This window comes from Tamandua tetradactyla, chromosome 15 (genome assembly GCF_023851605.1).
Source record: "Tamandua tetradactyla isolate mTamTet1 chromosome 15, mTamTet1.pri, whole genome shotgun sequence".
NCBI lineage: Eukaryota > Metazoa > Chordata > Mammalia > Pilosa > Myrmecophagidae > Tamandua > Tamandua tetradactyla.
The window spans coordinates 26,224,753-26,243,218 of NC_135341.1; the positions used below are offsets into that span (position 1 = coordinate 26,224,753).

The window sequence follows — 18,466 nt, forward strand, 5'->3', positions numbered from 1 at the left end:
TTGATCCTGCACAAACACTTAGATGTCGTCTCCTGGGCAAGTGGCAAATCCAAGCACTTGCACCGCCTTCTCCCCTGCCCGCTGCCATAGTAGACATCACCAATCAATCCCAGCAGTCTTTCCTGCCAAGCCCACAGGCAACCTCAGGAACTTTTTCAGTCAGCCTCCAACAGATCCAAATTGAGTTTTAAGAGGAGACCTATTTAGCAACCCTGATTTAAACTAATCCCTCGTTTTACAGTTGGCAAAGATAAAAAGAGAGATTTCTGGCAAGTAAACTGGAGCCCTGTCAATTTCCTGCTGCCCCTCACACCCCCACCCAGTTCCACATGTGAGCAATGGCGCTGGGAGTTGGGCTTCACCTGGTGGTGCCTAAGCCAGACCCCAGAGAGCAAATCCCCTGTCTCTCAGTGGCTAAGACCCTTCATCCAGCAGCTTGACTGTGAAGGCTGGATGGTCAGAAAATCAATTCCGGAAAAGCCTGCTTAAGCTGGCCTGTTGACATCGGGTTTATCAGACTTAGCTGCAGTTGATTAGGCTCTGGGCAAACTCCAGGGGTGGTCCCTGAGGCCTGGAACAGCCCCTCTCTGGTCTCAGGAGTCAGCAACCTCTCCACGGGAGGGGCAGGCGGTGGGGTGTGAGGGTCAAGGGTCATAGGAGAAGAGGAGTCGGTCGCTGGTCAAGGACCCTTCCCGCCTCCCCCAGCATCACGCATCAGTCCCGCCTCTTCATGGGATCCAGTCCGGGGCATGCGGAAGGAGAGTTGGGTCCACGCGCTCAGCCCTGCTCCCTCTCTCCTAATCCGCCCCTGTGGGCATCCCCACTTCCTGTCCTGAGGCTCCGGGTGATACTGCCCTGGTTTGACCGGCTGTTAGGTGCATTGGATGGGTGTGCTGAAGCCGAAGCATCTCCTCCCAGAATATTCTGGCTGCCTATGCAGACTTGGCAGCCGAACTCCTGCGGGGTGCCCTGGCGTGGGCTGCGCACTTGCCTAGAAGGGGGCGCCCTGAGCCCCACGCAGAGATGCCGCGGGCTTGCCAAGCCTCACGCCACAGGGCTGCGGCCTCCCAGAGGGCGCTTCTCCCTGATTCCCATGAAGCTTCCCACCAGGCCACTGGGGCCCTGCAGATCCCCGCCATCCTGGCCACATGGTCTGTCCCTGCCTCGGTTCCCCCGAGAGCCCACTCCATGCCAGGCGCAGGCGTTACTGCCACAACTTAATAGGTAGTAAATATGAAGCGCTCGCTGCAGTGCCTTGCACACAGCAAGCACTCGGCGTGCACGAGCTTTTATCAGGAACCGGTGGGTTTGTTCCAAACCCAGCAGTGGCACAGCCCTCAGCCCAGGCCCTGCCAGAGGCACTGGAGGAGACAGAGGCTGTGGAAGCACCACTTTCCCTATCCAGGTAAAAATTCCCTAATTCCACGTTTATCCAATCCTCCCTAATGGTGCCTACTGAACTGTCAGGTGGTGTTTAAAACACACATTAATATAAATTACAGCCTGCCAGGCTGAAAGCACAGGTAAAATCCAATCTTGGGAAGGGCCCACTGAGAGCTGAGTGACACAGGGGCTGTTGCCGGGTCCCCTTCCTGATGCCTGCAGTTCACAGGTTTCCTCCGTTTGTCCTGAGTGGGACACAGGGAGAGGACGAGGGGCTTAATAACAGCCACAATAACCGGAGACACTGCGTTTTGAGTGCCAGGGGAATTCCAGGCCTGTGCCTAGCATGAGTGGGAGGGCCGGGAGAGCCTGCCTGTTCCCTGCTAAATCCCAGCATCCGGCACCTGGTAGATACTCAGGAAATGAGTGATGCAGGAATGAATGAATGAGTGAATGAATGAATGAGGATAATAATAGCCAATATATGCTCCTTCATCCTCACAAGCATGCTGTATCCTCATAAGGGCACTGTAATTACCCCATTTTACAGATAAGGAAGAGGAGGGGCGAAGAGGTCGAGGGCTGTGCCCAAGGCAACCCTGCTGGCCAGCAGTGCCCCTAAACACCCTGCTAGGGTCCCTAGGGTACGGTCAACAGGGGCCTCTGAGAGAGCAAAAGGCCGCTGTGGCCCAGAGATAGCTTCCCAGAGGGCTCCCTTAATCCTGGTGACTCTGGTTATTTACCAGCCTGGTTACTCCACATACATTCACTGAGGGCCTGCCTTAGCCCAGCCATGTGCTGGGATGGGAAGCCCAGAGAGCTCAATTCCAGGTGGACAGACACACAGCCAGGCACTCAGGCCACAGCACTGCATGCGCTTCGATGGGGCACAGAAAGGGCTCATCTCCCAGGCACGGGGTTGGAGAAGGCTCTTCAGGGAGGAACTGAGCCCCTGGCCTCCCCTGCTCTCTCCTAGCACCCAGGGCCCCTCCCGAGCCATTGCCCACCCAGGCTGATCTGTTCCCTCCCCAGGAGCCGTGCAGACCAAGTGCAGCATCAGCAAGCCCTGCCCAGCCAACTTCTTTGCGTTTAAAATCTGCAGCGGGGCGGCCAACGTGGTAGGCCCTTCCATGTGCTTCGAAGACCATGTGTAAGTGCCTGAGGGGCTCCTGTGTTTTCTTTCATGCACTCATTCATTCATCTGCAAATTCAGACGCTGCAGCGGGGAGGCCCCTGAGACCAGCCCACAGCTTCCTTTTCCCCTGGGGTGGGTAACTCACAAATAATAATCCTAATACCTGGTTAAGTGCTTTACACATCATCTCATCCGGGCCGCCGGCACCCTGGCAGAGGGGACTATTATTATCCCGAGGGCAAAGATGAAGAGTTGGAGGTTCAGGCAGGTCTCCTAGCTAGCTGTCGGCAGAACTAGGATTTAAACTCAGGTCTGTCCGACAGCCACACTGCTGCGCTTCCCAAAAGGGGAATGGTTACGGAAGGGTTCAAGACTGACATCAAAGCCCAAATGTCACAGGTGGCAAGCCCTCTACCCCAGTGTGGGAGAAAAACTGTGCACCCATTTTCCAATCTAGATAATAAAGGCCCTAGGACAGCAAGTTTATCCTGCTAAAGAACCCAGAGAACAGATGTTTTAGTCAGGATTCTAACCCTAATTCTGATTCACCTAAGTCAAGAAATATATTCTTTGGTTCCATACTCAAATGGGCAGAGGCAGCGGATTTCAGGCACGACAAGATCCAGGGGCTCCCATCTTTAGGGCTCCCTCTTCCCTCACGACTGCTTTCCTCTGACTCCTGCTATCAGTTTTCCCTACTGCAAATGCACTACCCCACCTGGTCAAGGAGGGAGGCCTCCAGCTGCATTCACAGATTATCCCAGCCTCGTACCTGCTGGGAAGGGCGCTTTCCCTTCTGAACTGTCCCTGCAGAGGTCCCATGAGGGGCCTTCCTGGATGGCCAGGGTCACATGACCACAGGGTGCCCTCTGCTTGTCCAGGCCTGGGAGAGAGAGAGGCCAGTGCTCACAAGGACTGCAGAAGGGGGAGCTGTGGATGCCGGGCGTGGTGCAGGACCCCAGCCGTGCTCCCCATGGGGACTGTGGGCGCAGGACAGCAGCACATTTCCGGTTCTGCCTTCCTTCTACCAGCCAGGCCACCCACCTCCCCGACCCCGCAGTGCGGGGCAGCAGCCCAATGAGCCGGGAGAGATCCTCGGAGACTCAGGCCCACGGCCAGTTTCCAAGAGAACACGGATGGCCTAGAGCAGCCCATAGGTTTCCGGATGCTTCTGCATTGCACTGTGGGGCCCTCTCGGCCTTCCAGAGTGTTCTTTCCACAGTGAGGCCCAATGTCCTGTTCTCCACCCTCTCTAGGATCATGAGTCCTGTGAAAAACAACGTGGGCAGAGGTCTGAACATCGCCCTGGTCAATGGTAAGGTGCCAACTGCCCCTAACAGACCCCCCAGCGCCCACCAGGTCCCAGCCCTGGGGAGGGGGTAGCTGCACATTCATTCAGTGCACATTGGCTGAGCTCCTGCCACGTGCCCAGCGACGTCACGTCGTTCTCAGGAGGGGGTGTGAGGCCCGTGGGAGCAGAAGGCCTGAAAGACCCGGTGCTAAAGCAATCCTGGCCAGACCCAGCCACGGGCTCGTATCCCGGGAGGATTACCCTGTCCTATGAAGCATAGCCCCGTCCTCACGGCCGTCCCAGCCTAACCCAGCACGCGTGAAACCGGGGGCCAACCTAAGACAACACGCGCCTTCATCCATTCATTCAACAGATAGCCACAGCAGCTGTGGTGGGCCAGGCCCTGTGCAGGGTGCTGTGATCTGCCGCAGATGAGGTCAGGCCCTGGCTTCACAGCCCCTTGTGGGTGCCTGTGAAATTCACAGACAGTTGTGATGTGATGGGCATCTCCCGAAAAGAAAGGCTCAGTGTGCTGTGGAAGTCGCCCAGGAGAGGGTAGTCAGGGAGGCTTCCAGGGGGAGGTGGCCACCAGCTGAGGCCTGAAGAATGAGTAAGGGTTGGCCGGGAGAGGAGCTGGGGAGCCACCTTACAGGCGACGGCAAGGCTGTGCAGGGAGCAGGGAAGGGAAGAGGGAAGACAGGGCTTCATGAGCCCAATGTCGGGTCTTTCTTGCTGAACTTGGAAGTAGATGGGCATGGTGAGAGCGGGGTTGGGAAGGCCAGGAGGGTCAGGGGGTGAGGGGCCTCCACATCCTGCTGAGGGTAGTAGGGAGCCACGGAAAGGCTTTGAGGAGCATGAAGGGCCAGCTCTGCATTCCAGAAACCTCCTTCAGGCTTGGGCTAGGGCAGGGAGCTGCCGCGGGAGGCCCCGAGTCTCACTGCCAAGTCAGGCCAGCCTGCAGGCCGAGCCTGAAATTGGAAGGCGTCTCAGGAGGGGCAGGGACCACAGAGGTCAGGTGAGAACCGGGTGGTCTGGCTCCAGCCAAGGCGGCCTGCCGTCTGCTCCCAAATGGAGAACAAGAGCCACACCTCTGGCTCTAAGGGACAGAAGGAAGATCAGGGCAGGTGTGGAAAAACCACCGTAGCACTCAGGAGGGACAGTGCCGAGCCTGCGGGTAGCTCTCCATGGCCACAGTTGTGGCGGGCTCGGTGGGATTTGAACCCAAGCTCACAGACTCCAAAACCCCTGCACTTTGTTCCTAGAGAAGCTACATCCCCCTCTGCCAAGACACCCTGCTGGGTCAGGGGAGAGGTCAGGCTTGAAGCAGAGGTGGGGACTGCCAGAGCAGGACCTCGGACAGCTTCCCAGGAGCCCAGGAAGGGCCTGGGCAGGTTTGGGTGACAGCCTTAGCAGGAAGAGGGATCCTTCCTGTAGGGAGGGGGGGTGGGCTGCCTCCACGCTCTCTTCAGCACATGCCAGACTGATGCTGAGCAAAAGCTAGCTGGTTCTCTGCCCTTTGCACATAACAGCCAACCTTGATCCCAAGGTTTCAAAGACAGAAAGAGTTTATTGCTACACTGGAAGCAGATAAGATGGCCCACAAGTCTGGCTCCCTGAGTCTAAGGAGTTCCGGTTTTTATGGAGTGGTTACTATTACAGTAGAGTATCTGCGGGGCCCAGACTAGGCTAGGGTAGAAACTACAATAGTTACGGTAAACAGGGCTGAGACCGGGCTAGAAGGACCGTTATAATAGTAAGTATAAACGAGGGTGAGACTCGATGAGTTTCAGTAATTTCAGGTATTAACTCCTGCCCATTCAACAATATAGAAAGGAAAAACACCTACATAATGACTCAGTAATCATAATCATTTGTTGATTCTTAATTTCTCAGCTATAAGACCACAGAAGGCTATAGAAGCCTCAGCTTGCATCACCGTTGCCACACCATCTTTGCTCATTCCATGGTGGGGAGGGGCAGAAAATGGCTGCTGACTGAAAGCCTCTGGAATTCTCCTCTGCCAAATGGGCTACGCCCTGAGAAAACCTCTTTGACTGGCCTTCCCCACCCTCTACAAGCCACTAGCTTAAAATAACCATCAATAACAATGAGAACTAACATTTATTGGGTGCTTCCTGTTTACCAGCTATCTTGTTTAACCTGTCAAATATGAAATGGAGATAGGCTCAATATCCTCAATCCTCAGATAAGAAATAGAGGCTCAGAGAAGTCAAGCCATTTGCCCAAGGTCACACAGCCAATAGACAGAATCATCTTTTGAACCCAGATCTGGCTGACTCCAGATCTTGATCTTTAGGGGACTAAGCGTATATGCAGTGCCTACTGCATGCCAGCTGGGAGCAAGTAAGGCAAACCACTCTTGGTGCCTCAGGGTCCCCATCTGTGTCAAGAGCCATAAGAACAAAAGCACTGCTAATGAGTGAGAAAACTGTAAAATCTGAGTGTTTTTTCCCCTTAGATTCCATCTGGATGGTAACCAGCTGTGTGACCTTGCCCTTGGCTGCTTCCTCCAAGAGCCTTAACTTGGGCTATTATTGATGGTTCTTAACCTTTAGGTCCCGCAGAAATTCCTTTGAGAAACTGTTCCAATCATGCTCCCCATCCCCACCCCACCCCCTCCTTTCCAAAACAACCACAAATGCACATAATCACAAAAGCAGTTGGAGGGATTTCTAGAAGCCACCACCTCTTCCAAGGGCCTCGGGTGAAAGCCCTGAGAGCTTGGACACTGTATGACTCCAAGGATGCAGGAGGGGCTGCAATATGAGCCTACTCCGCTCTACTAGAGAGCTGCAATGCCCCTGAGGTTCCCGAGAGCTCAGTCCGCCTCTACCCAGGACCCAGTCCACACCCTCATCAGAAATCCACCGACTGCTGCCTGAATGTTGATCTGCCATCCCCTCTGCAACACCCCCATCTTGTGGCCACACTGAAGAACTGCAACTTTCCCTCGCGAACACCCCGTCCCTGGAGAACTTAGACCCTTTGCTTCTTTACCTGGCAAAATCCACACGTGCAGTTCAGAAGACTGGACTGGGGAAGTGAATAACTCCAGCCCACACCAAATCTCTTTGCCCTCAAGAGTTTGAGTCTCGGTTTACAGATTTAGCATCTAAGTGGGAATAATGATGATGATTGTCATTATTTGTAGTATTATCTTGCAGCTAAAATTGATCTCACACTCTTATTAAATATTTCAAACACATCTCATTTAATATCCACAACCCATTGGGTACATGCAAAATTGAGGTTAAAATGTTAAGTCATACGTCAGGAAGTGGCAGAGCAGTGCACAGACCCGGATCATTTTGGTCCTGTTCGGCTCGAGTCCCTTGAACACTGTTCTCTGAACCAGCCCAACAGTTACTGGCCACCTACTTTAGTCCTGCCTGCTTTCTACAGGACCGCATACTTTCTGTTCTGATTATATCTTTCGTCTTTGGATCTGAAGCCCAAAGCGTAGTCATTTTCAGTAAAATGACAGACAGAAAGGCACAAGTTACCAGAACTAATCGTTTTCCTTTCTCCAACCCCTAGCATCCAGTGGAACCGTGCTGAGACACAGCTCCTTCGATATGTACTCTGGAGGTAGGCACTTTTTTTGGCACTGAACATGGGGTGGGCTGAGCTCCTTCCTGGCTGAGGGAGCCCGAGGAGGTGGAGGCAACCAGAAAGCGGCAGTGTGAGGGCTGAGGGCCACCCACTGCCTTGGAAATGCCTGCTGACTGCACATCGTGAGCGCAGGATCCAAAGGCAAGGGTTTATTTCCAAAGTGACCTCAGGAAACACCCAAATGGGAGCAGGGCTATGAGGCAGGGGGAGGAATGCAGCAGGTGAGGTGCGTGTGATTCGCCACTTAACACTGCAGGCAACTGGGGCTCAGTCCTGCTGGGAAACTCCGGGGGCCACCTTTGAATATACACCTCAGAGCTACCCCACCCACCCCACCTCCCACCAGGGCAAGGAAGCGGGGCTGTTCATGCCCCTAATTCCTAGGCCCTTCCTAGCACCTCGGGCCTGCCTAGAGGTGGCAAAGTGGGGTCCTGAGGCCAGACAGAGCCACAAGCAGATGCATGGGTGCTGGCAGTTGGAGGTTAGGCATGTGTGCATCCTACTGCCAAGGGCAAGAGCATCCTGTCCTCTTCACCCACGCAAGCTCAGATAGGTAGAGAGTATTTTATTTTAAGGTCTCAGGGTGTCTAGTGGACCCAAGGAGAGGACAAGCTCTCCCAAGGCCCAGAAAGGACAGCTCTGAGGCTTCAAGCTCTCTGCATTTTTCTGCAGGTTTCTTTTCCTCTTTTTCTCTGCACAGACAACTGCCTCTTTGAAAGGTGCTGTCCTCCTTGCCCTTAGCACAGCCTGGCAGAACAGGGCACCGACTAACCTGGGCTGGAGTTGCAGACACCTAAGCCCCCAGCAGCTTCCTCGCCAGCCAACACTCCCCACATCTTTCGGCCCCAGCCCAGTATGCCACTCCCAGCATCCACCTGGCAGCCCAGCCTCCCTCAGACCAAGGAGCCTTGACAAGGAGGGAAGAAACAGCAGAGCAGCTGGCAGTTTCCTCGGCACTTTGCAAGCAGACAGATATCTGGGCCCTACAGAGACTGGTTTCCAGTGGGACAGATAAACTAAGCACCTGCCCCCCTCTTGGAGCTCAGCTGGGCTCAGTTTCTCCCATCTCCCTGAAACCACAAGGCCAGCTCTGGGCTCAGTCCTCATGGGGTGCAGAGCAGTCATGGCTGCAGACCCCAGGAAGCACCCCACAATGTGCAAAGAAAGCAGTGCTGCTGCCGAGTGGCTAGATTTCCTCTCTCCTGATTTTCCCCTTCTTTGCCTCCACCCCTCAAGGAAAACCCACCTTGCCTGCATCCCCCTAAATGTGTGAGCCCAGTAAGGGAAAGAGTCACCAGGCAGCAGAGAGCAGAAAGAAAGGAGGGGGCTGAAATGTGGGAACTGGGAAACTGCTGTCCGGAAGCCACCCTGGGGGCTGTTTGGGACAGTGCTGTGCAGTCCCGCCCCGAGATGGAGCTGGGCCGCTCTCCTGGGCCTTCTCGTGGGTGAGGAGGCTGCAGGGCCAGGAGGGTAGGACCTGGACCCAGTAGACACACCCCTGTACCGAGGGGTGGCCGGGGGTGGGGGCAGCTGCTGTGGGATGGGAGGTCAGCACGGATGGAGCTTGCACCAGCAGACTTGGGTGCCCAGGTGTAGTCGTGCGAGGCCCCTCCTGGTGCTGGGGGTAAGGATGAGAAGGGAAGGGAGTTGGGCCACAGGTTGAGGGCCAGAGATCATTTTGTTCTCTGGCCTGGGGCTTCAGATGTTAGAGGGGACCTGGAGCAAGGTTCACGGAAAGGACCAGCCTCTGGAGTCAGAGGCTTGAGGCTGCTTGACCAGTGGCAGGCAGCGCGTCTGGAGCCTCGGGTTTACTCATCTCTAAAATGTAATTATAATGTCCGCGTCATAAGACTGATGTGAAAATCAAATGATGCTTTGCAATAGTTTGTTGGTGGACAGGGGCCCATCTTGGCTGGCACAGGGGCCAGGGAAAGCTCACTTAGTCTCCCTTCCCTCCCCTCTTTCCCTCACTCCATTCACATGGGGTCATCTATCAGCACGAAGAGGGGTGAAAAGATGAAACTACGCTTTTAAATGCTTTATAGGCACTTGGGTGTAGCCCTGATTAATGCGAGACCAGTAACAGAAGCATTTTGAGAACAAGTTACCCCTTCTCATAGGAGACAAAAAAGGAAAATGACTTTGTGAAGTGCAGTGATAATTAACAGAAGGAACGATTTATTTTTTCAAAATAGCCACTGTCCTTCCCAGAAAAGAGCCAGATCTTAGTATCGGTGAACAACTCAAACAAGATAATGGCTCTTTAAGAGCTCCCTGTGGGGACTGCTTGGAACTGAGCGGTGGAAGTCAAGCCTTCCCCTGGGTGCAAGGGAGCCCCTCGGGAATGCCAGCCCCCAGGGCACCTCCTCAGACTGCAGCCTGTGAACCGCACATGCTCCGGTGAATAGTCTGCCGCTGCTATCTTGTCATGCTTAAGAATTGTTTAACAAAGTCCCCCATTTTCATTTTGTGCTGGGCACTGCAAGTTATGTGGCTGATCCTGCTAATAACAGTAATTCCACTATAAGTCACTCACTGTCTGCTGAGGCATCGACACGTTCATTCTTTACAAAAATGTGGGTAGGGCTATTCATCATCCTCCTTTTACAGACATGGCCCACGTTTCAACCGTTAATCCTGTCTTACCCATACTTCATTCATTCAAAACCCCTTCACAAGTTATGGCTGCATTAGTCTTTTTTAAATAAATTCACTTTATTTTTTTGACCTAAATGTATCACTCCCCTAAGTAGGAAGCCATTATTGCTTGATATGCAGGGGTGACCATAAAAATTAACATGGAAAAACAAATCAGTATCTTTAAAGCAATCTAGACGTTTACGCCCATCCACCCCAGGTGCTGAGCCCATGGCCTGCTCTCTGTTAAATAGAGATTAGCAGATTTAAGGAGGTGTTAAAGATACAATAGCACCAATCAGGGCTTGCTCCTCGGTGGAAGCAGGAGAGATGAAGGAGACTAACTTTCTCCCGCAGTGATCCAAGTCATCACAGGCCGTGAGCGTGAACCCTCTAAAGTCAGCACACAGGTCCGTGGGACAATTCTTGCCTGCCATGCAGGAGACCTGGCTTCGATTCCCAGCCCATGCACTCAAAAATAAATTTAAGAAAATTACAGCAAATGGTGTTGCCATAACGGGGTATTCACATGGAAGGAAGAATGACCTATAACCCCCACTGTACAGCATACAAAAAAAAAAAAATTAAATACAGAGTCAGCACAGGCAGTTCTGAGCCTCCCCCAGAGCTGTCAGCCTCCCCCAGGCCGCTCCTGGATCACTAAGCAAAGGAGAAGAGATTGACCAGCGTCATTTCCCTGAATGACCAGCACCTCATTTTTCTTCCTCCCCCAGATGTTAATCTCCTGGTGAAATTCCTTAAGGAGATTCCAGGGAGCACGCTGGTGCTGGTGGCCTCCTATGATGACCCAGGGACCAGGTAAGTGGGGAATTCCGGCTGCCGGGCCGTGGGCCAACTCAGCTGCACGCCTGCAAACTCTGCCTCCACTTTGCTGCGCTCCCGCCAGCTCCATCCTCTGGAACTCTCTCCCAAGGAAATGATCAGACAAGTTCACAAAGGGGTACTCGAAGTGTTCCGTACTGCCTTAGAGAAAAACTGGCAACAGCATCCCTGCTCAGCAATAACTGACTGCTTATATAAATTATGACATATTTTATACTATGATATATTATGGTATAAGATATATTATTATATATACATAAATTATGCTACATCAGAAATGATGAAATAGAAGGTATTTAAGGACATGGAAAAGTACGCATCCTATAGTGCTAAGTGAAAAAAGCAAAGTCTCAAATCATTGGGGATAGTCCCACTGAGCAAGGAAAAAGACATGAAGGAAATCAATTGTAAATATTTACAATGACTACGTCAAGGGGGTGAGACTTTGTGTATATTTCAGTTATTTCTGTGTGGTTTCCCATGTTTTCCAAATGAGCACGTATTATGTTTGTAATCAGAAGGGAAAAAAAAAAACATTTACCACCTCTCCAGCCCCATCCAAGTCCCCTTTTGGGGATGAAGTCTCGGGACACGTCGGGCCCACTGCTCCCGGGTGTGGGGTGTGCCTCGTCCTATGGGGTCCCTGAGTCCTCGGGTCCCAGAAGCCGGAGAGCCCTGCCGTGTCCCGTGCCGCCACCCGGCTGTCCTTCGAGCCCTCACCACGAGCTTGCTGTCTGCTCTGGCCCTCTGCAGAATGAATGCTGAAAGCAGGATGCTCTTCTCTAACTTGGGGAGTTCCTACGCTGTGCAACTTGGATTCCGGGACAGCTGGGTCTTCTTAGGGGCCCGAGACCTCAAGAGTAAAAGCCCCTTTGAGCAGGTGGGTCCTAGCCGCCTTGCAGCCCCAGTGAAGGGGGTGGTGGTGCTTGGGGTGGATGGACAAAGAGTAGGCTGGGGAGGGAAGGACACCGGCTCCCACAGGCCTTCCTCCTGGAAGCACTGTCCACGCGGGGAGGTGTGCAGAGAGCCACCCACTGGGTGATCCCAGCCAATTTGGGAAGCTGCCCTGGCCATTTTGGTAGGAGGTGGATCATATATAAATGCACAGATATGTAGCTAGGTACCGAAAAAGGAGTAAAGCAGGATGAAGGGCAAATGAGGCATGGAAGAAAGAGAAAGGAATTGAGAGATGCCGTCTGTGCGGTAGGGGAAGGGGGCGCCCAGAGCAGGAGCTGAACCTTAGCCAGGCTCCGTCTGCCCTCAGGCCTCAGTCCCTCACCCATGAAGAGAAGGGTTTGGACCCGGTAAGCCCCGAGCCACCTTGAAGCTCCCGGTGGACACTGGGAAAGCTCACCTGGGTGTGTGGAAGGGTCAAGGCAGGGCTGTGATATGGGTCCTGTTTTAGTTTTCCAGCCGTGAAAACAAATACTGTACAATGGGGCTGGCTTAAACGATGGGAATTTATTGGCTCATTATTTTAAGGCTAGAAGTCCAAAACCGAGGTGTTAACAAGGCGATACTTTCTCCCCGAAGGCGACGGCATTCCGGGGCTGGCTGCTGGCCATCCTCAGCCCTTGGCTTCTCCGTCACATGCCGACGCACATGGCAGCGTCTTCTCCTTTCTCTTCTGGGTTCCGTCGATTTCCAGCTTCCAGCTGCTCCCTGTGGCTTCTTTGTCTCTGTCCCATTTCATATGCTTATAAGGACTTCAGCCTTATTTATAGGCATTCCCACCCTTATTCACTTGGGTACCTTAGCTAATAACGTCTTCGAAGGTCCTATTTACAGATGGGTTCACCCCCGTGGGACCAGGGGTTGGGACCTGCACAGGCCTTTTGGGAGGGACATGTTTAATGCCCACAGGGTCCCACAGGCACTACTAGGGGTGACCCTGGGCAGAAGGATCTGGGAGGCACCCCGATGTGGGTTTGAGCAGTGCCCACAGGAGGAGGGAGGGAGCCTACAGAGGGTGGGGGCCCCAGGGAAGCACTGTGCCTTCTGCCTTGTCAAGGGCACCCCCACCTGTGCATCACCAGCCAGAGCAATTCTGAAACCTGGAGGGACCGGCCAGGCCTGCCTGATCTCTGCTGGAAGGAACATTCTAGCTCTGCCAGGTCCCAAGACAGGAGTTGAGGCCGACGCTCCTGAAATGCAATGCCCCTGAGGGGCGCTAGGGGGCGCTGTCCTAAAGGCAGTGGGGAGCCAGCGGGGGCGTCAGTGGTGACAAGAGCCGATGGATCAGGAGAAAGACCAACACTCAGCAAGCACTTGCTCTGCGCAGGCTCATGCTGAGCAACTTACGTGCAGGCTCCTATACAACGCAGTGCAGTAGGTGTGATTGTTACCCCGCTGTACAGATGAGGAACAGATGAAGTACGAGGAGACTTGGAGAGGTTTTAATCAACTTGCTCAGGTCTCAGAAATGACTCAGTGATGCCGATGCTTTTCTAACCCAGGTCACTACAAAGATTTTGTCTTCGTACTTGTAGAGTGGCCTCCCTGGCTGAGCGTGGAAGGGGAATGAGGCAGGAGGCAGAAGGGAGGTCGGTGCAGTCACAAGGGGAGTCACACAGCAACCTGAACTGGGAAGGGGCAGTGGGAAGGCAGAGAAGGGACAGATTCAGGAAACCATAGCTGAGCTCCAGGGAGGGGGTCAGGGAGGTGGGTGGAAGAGCTTTCACCTTGTCTGCAAAATTTTGGTTTGGTTTGTTTTGTTTGTACATGTTTTTACAAAAATATATTCAAGTAATTATAGATTACTTTTTTAACAGTTTTTATTGTGAAATATAACATATATACAAAAAGGCAATACATTTTCAAGTACATTGTAACAAGTAATTATAGAACAGATTTCAGAGTTTGGTATGGGTTACAGCTCCACACTTTCAGATTTTTCCTTCTAGCTGCTCCAGACACTGGAGACTGAAAGAAATATCAATATAATGATTCCACAGTTGAACTCATTTGTTAAATCCTGTCTTCTCAGTTATAACTTCTCTTTCTCCTTTGATTCTTCTCCCCATATTTAGGGATATTTGGGCTATGCCTATTCTAACTTTTCCATGTTGAAAAGGGGTATCAACAGTATATGATAGGGGGATGGAAGTAGTTGATGTTCTTGGACAGGCTGGCCCCTCTGAGTTTCAGAACTTATCTAGCGTAGAAACCATCAGGAGGTTATAGGTTTCTGGAAAGTGAATTTAGTGTGTGAAACTTGTAGAATCTCAGCTGGAGCTCTAGGTGTTCTTAGGGTTAGCAGGAGTAATGTTGGGTGGGGTTTGGCAGACCCTGGCAATTAGCAGTATCTAGCTGAAGTTTGCATAAGAGTAGCCTCCAGAATAGCCTCTTGACTCTACTTGAACTGTCTTAGCTACTGTGCCCATTTGAAAATATCATGTACCCCAGAAAAGCCATGTTTTAATCCTGATCCAATCTTGTGGGAGCAGCCATTGCTTTTAATCCTGGTTAAATACTGTATGTTGGAATCTTTTGATTAGATTATCTCCACAGAGATGTGGTGTGCCCCATTGTGGGTGTGATCTTTTGATTAGATGGAGATGTCACTCTGACCATTCAGGGTGGGTCTTGATTAGTTTACTGGAGTCCTTTAAAAGAGGAAACATTTAGGAGAAACCTCAGAAACAACAGCGTCAACAGAAACTTCAGAGCAGAGCTGACACAGATGCTGACACTTGGAGAACAGAGACAGGGATGTTTGGAGATGCTTGGAGCCCAGCAGACATTGCCATGAGTTATAACCAAGCCAGAACCTGGAGAGAGCCAAGGGAAGCCAAGAGATGAAAGCTAACCCTGGAGAACCAATATGAGGAACCCCCACAGGAACAGAGAGCGAAAGCAACGGAGCCCAGGAGCAAAGGGCCAGCAGATGCCAGCCAAGTGACTACCCAACATTCAGAGGTGTTCCTGACCCATCGACCTTTCTTGAAATTAAGCTGTCTTTCCCTGGATGCCTTAGTTTGGACATTTTCATAGGTTTAGAACTGTAAACTTGTAACTTATTAAGTTCCCCTTTTTAAAATCCATTCCATTTCCAGTATATCACATTCTGGTACCTTCCAAGCTAACACAGTCATTGACACCTTAATTTGTTACATTTTTTCCCCCCTTTTGGTCAGGATGGCATTATAGATCCAACAGTGCCACAGCCATGCCCATCCCTGGGAGTCACATCCCTTGTGCCAGGGAGACTATCACTCCTGGATGTCACGTCCCATGTACAGGGGAGGGTAATGATTTTTCTTGCAGAGTTGGGCTTAGAGAGAGGCCACATCTGAGAAACTAAAGAGTAATGAGAGATTACTTCTTAAAAAAATAGAATAGTACATTGTGGGCTGTTTAGTGGAGGAAGTGAGAGGACTCTCTCTCTCTCTGGGGAAATAAGGGAGATAAGGATGGGGGGCTCCGGAGTGACCCCACAGGAGGTGCCTAGGACAGGATCTGTTAAGAAGCAAGGCTTACCCTCCACTGGCAGAGTGAACCCTGTTCTTCCGGGGAGAGTAGATTCCAGATCCATAACAATTGGGCCAAGCCATATTGGTGGGAAGATGGCAGCGTAGGAAGCTCCAGGAATCAGTCCCTCCACCAGAACTGCTGTTAACCAGACAGGAACTGTCTGAATCAACAGTTTCAAAACTCTAAAGTCTAGTAGAACACTGTGCCACATCCGAGGAAGAGTGGGAGGAAGTCTGGTATATTGGAGTAAATGCCACCGAATTGCAGTCTGTGCAGTGGAAACCTTCGCCTACCACCCAGCCTCGTGGCAGGCAGCAGTAAGGTGTCGGTGCAGCTTGTTGGTGCCAGAGTGGTACATGAAAACCAGTTCCCCAAGGCCCAGGGTAGACGGTCTGACACTGGGCGCTGCTTTAGATTAGCTACTTCAGAGCACCGGGGACCTGTCTCTGAGGGCAGCTGTAGTTTCCACTCCACCCCCGCTCTGCCCCGACAAAGGCTGCGGAGGGGACTTCAAGACCGTGCACCTCCTCAGAGCTGCAGAGATCAGTTGAAGGGCTGCGCTTGCTCCTGGCACCTTTCCTGCCCCTCCGTCACCCCCTCCCCAGCTTGACACTCCCTCAGTAGGCCCCTGGCCTTGTTTTGGCTGGAAAAGACAGACTCTCCAGCCTGTACCCTCTCCCAGAATTTGCCCTACAGGCAAAAGCAGTTTGAGACCACAAAATGGAGTAAGAAGCAATTGAGTCAGAGGAGTAAGAAGCAGTTGAGTCAGACGACCTCCAGGAAAGGCTTACCTGCTTTAAGTCCTGCAGAGAACACCCTGGAAGGGGAGAAGGTCTGTTTCCTGCAATGTAGAAGGAGCGTCCAAATTCCTGTAAACGGGAGCGCCTAAGGCCTCTAGGAAGCACGAGACCAGGACCTGGTGGTCTGGCCCTGGGGAGGACCAGATGGGGAGGTGCCTGCACTGTGCATCTGCCTTGGCCTGAGCGTCCTGAGAGGAGGGCTGACCTCGGACAGAAAGCACCAGCCAAGGCAAGCCCAGTTTGCAGAGACTGTAAAAGGTGTCTTTTCTTAGGTTTGCTTGGTTTTCTTAGCGCCTGACACTCAAGAAAACCTCTGTCATATCACTAGCTGGTCTAAGGGAATGAAATCCCAGAGACAACATTTTAAAATGTTAAAATATACAGTGTGCACCAAAAGATTACAAGACAGATAAAGGAAGTGATGGCCTATCCTTAGGAAGAGGATAAAAATTCAGAAAACATCAATGAAGAAGACCAGACTGGACATATGGGACAAAGATTTTTACAAAATGATTTTCAGTATGCTCAAGGAGATGACAGAAAATGCAGAAAAAAAGCTAAAAGATACCAGGAAAACAATGAATACACAATAAGAGAATCTCAATAAAGAGAAACTTTTTAAAGGAACCAAACAGAACTACTGGAGTTGACAACCACAATTACTGAAATGAAAAAAAATCCCAGGAGGTGTTCGGTAGCAGATTGTAACAGGCAGAGGAATCAGTGAACTCGAAAACAAAGACAATTGAAATGAGCCCGGACGAGGAGGAGTGTTCTAGTTTGCTAGCTGCTGGAATGCAATATTCCAGAAACAGAACAGCTTTTTAAAAAGGGGAATTTATTAAGTGCAAGTTTTACAGTTCTAAGGCCATGAAAATGTCCAAATTAAGGAACCAACAAGAGGTCACCTTCACTCAAGAAAGGCTGATGAAGTTCAGGGTTTCACTCTCACCTGGAAAGCACATGGCAAACATGGTGACATCTGTTAGGGCGTTTTCCTTCTCCATCTCCAAAGGTCTCTGGCTGTGTGGGCTCTTTGGCTCTTTCTCAAAATGTTTCCTCTTTTAAAGGATTCTGGTAAACGATCTCTGCAGAAATAATCCAATCAAGCTCCCAACCTACATGCTGAATTGGCTGCCTTTCAAACCATCACAAGCAGAAAGAAAAAACAATTATAAGAAGTGAAGATAGCCAAAAGAGAACTTTGGGACCCCATAAAGCATACCAATATATGCAATATAGGAGTCCCAGAAGGAGAAGAGGTGCAGAAGGGACATTCAGAGAAATGATAGTCAAAGAAAACTTCCCAAGCTTAGGAAAAGATGTGAATATGCACATCCAAGAATCTCCAAGAGCACCAAAGAAGATAAATGTGGAGAGAAATACTCCCGCCACATACTGGTCAATAGTCAAATGAAAGGACAAGGAGAGAATTCTGAAAGCTGTGAAAGAAAAAGCTGCATGTTATGTGCAAGGAAGTACAATTAAATCAAATGCCCATTTCTCAACAGAAATCATGAAAGCAGGAAGGCAGTGGGTTGAAATACTTAAACTGCTGACAGAAAACAATTGCCGACGAAGAATTTTATATTCCGTGAGACAATCTGGCAGTTCCTTAGAAAATTAAGTACAGAATTACCATATAACCCAGCAATCCCTCTTCTAGGTATATACCCAACACAATTGAAAGCAGGGACTTGAATGGATATTTGCACACCAATGTTCATAATGGCATTATTCACAATTTGCCAAAAGACAGAAACAACCCAAGTGTCCATCAACCAATGAATGAAGTGTGGTATATACACACAACGGAATATTATTCAGCTGTAAAAAGGAACGAAGTCATGATACATGTGACAACATGGATGAACCTGAAGACATCATGTTGAGTCAGACACAAAAGACAAGCATTGTATGATCTCATTGATATGCAGTTAGAATAAGCAAAATTCACAGTCTGAATCTAGGCTACGTGTTACAGGGGTTGGGGTAGGGGATAGGGAGTTAAAGCTTAAACTGTATGGAGGGTCTGCTGGGAAGATGGAAAAGCTTTGGTAATGGAAAGTGGTGATGGTAGCACAACATTATGAACACAATTAACAGAATTGAATTATATATTTGGATGTGGTCAACAAATGTACCACACTAAAGCAAGGTATTACTAGTAGAATGGTATAGGGGAACCCTGTATTTTATGCATGATTTTTCTGTAAACCCACAACTTCTCTAAGTAAAAAAAAAAACTGGGCCAAGACAGCAAATAAAAAG

At 50.9% G+C, this 18,466-nt stretch overlaps 1 protein-coding gene across 6 annotated transcripts in view; it reads left to right on the top strand.

The window, feature by feature from the left end:
- The window catches only part of FAM3D (FAM3 metabolism regulating signaling molecule D), a 37,269-nt gene that overhangs the window by 17,408 nt on the left and 1,395 nt on the right, over positions 1–18,466 (top strand). For all 6 annotated transcript variants that reach the window (XM_077128844.1, XM_077128847.1, XM_077128843.1 and 3 more), the window contains 5 exons: positions 2,416–2,533; positions 3,775–3,833; positions 7,368–7,418; positions 10,814–10,898; positions 11,676–11,802. In XM_077128844.1, the coding sequence (XP_076984959.1) occupies positions 2,416–2,533; positions 3,775–3,833; positions 7,368–7,418; positions 10,814–10,898; positions 11,676–11,802 (440 nt within the window). The remainder of the gene's footprint in view (positions 1–2,415; positions 2,534–3,774; positions 3,834–7,367; positions 7,419–10,813; positions 10,899–11,675; positions 11,803–18,466) is intronic.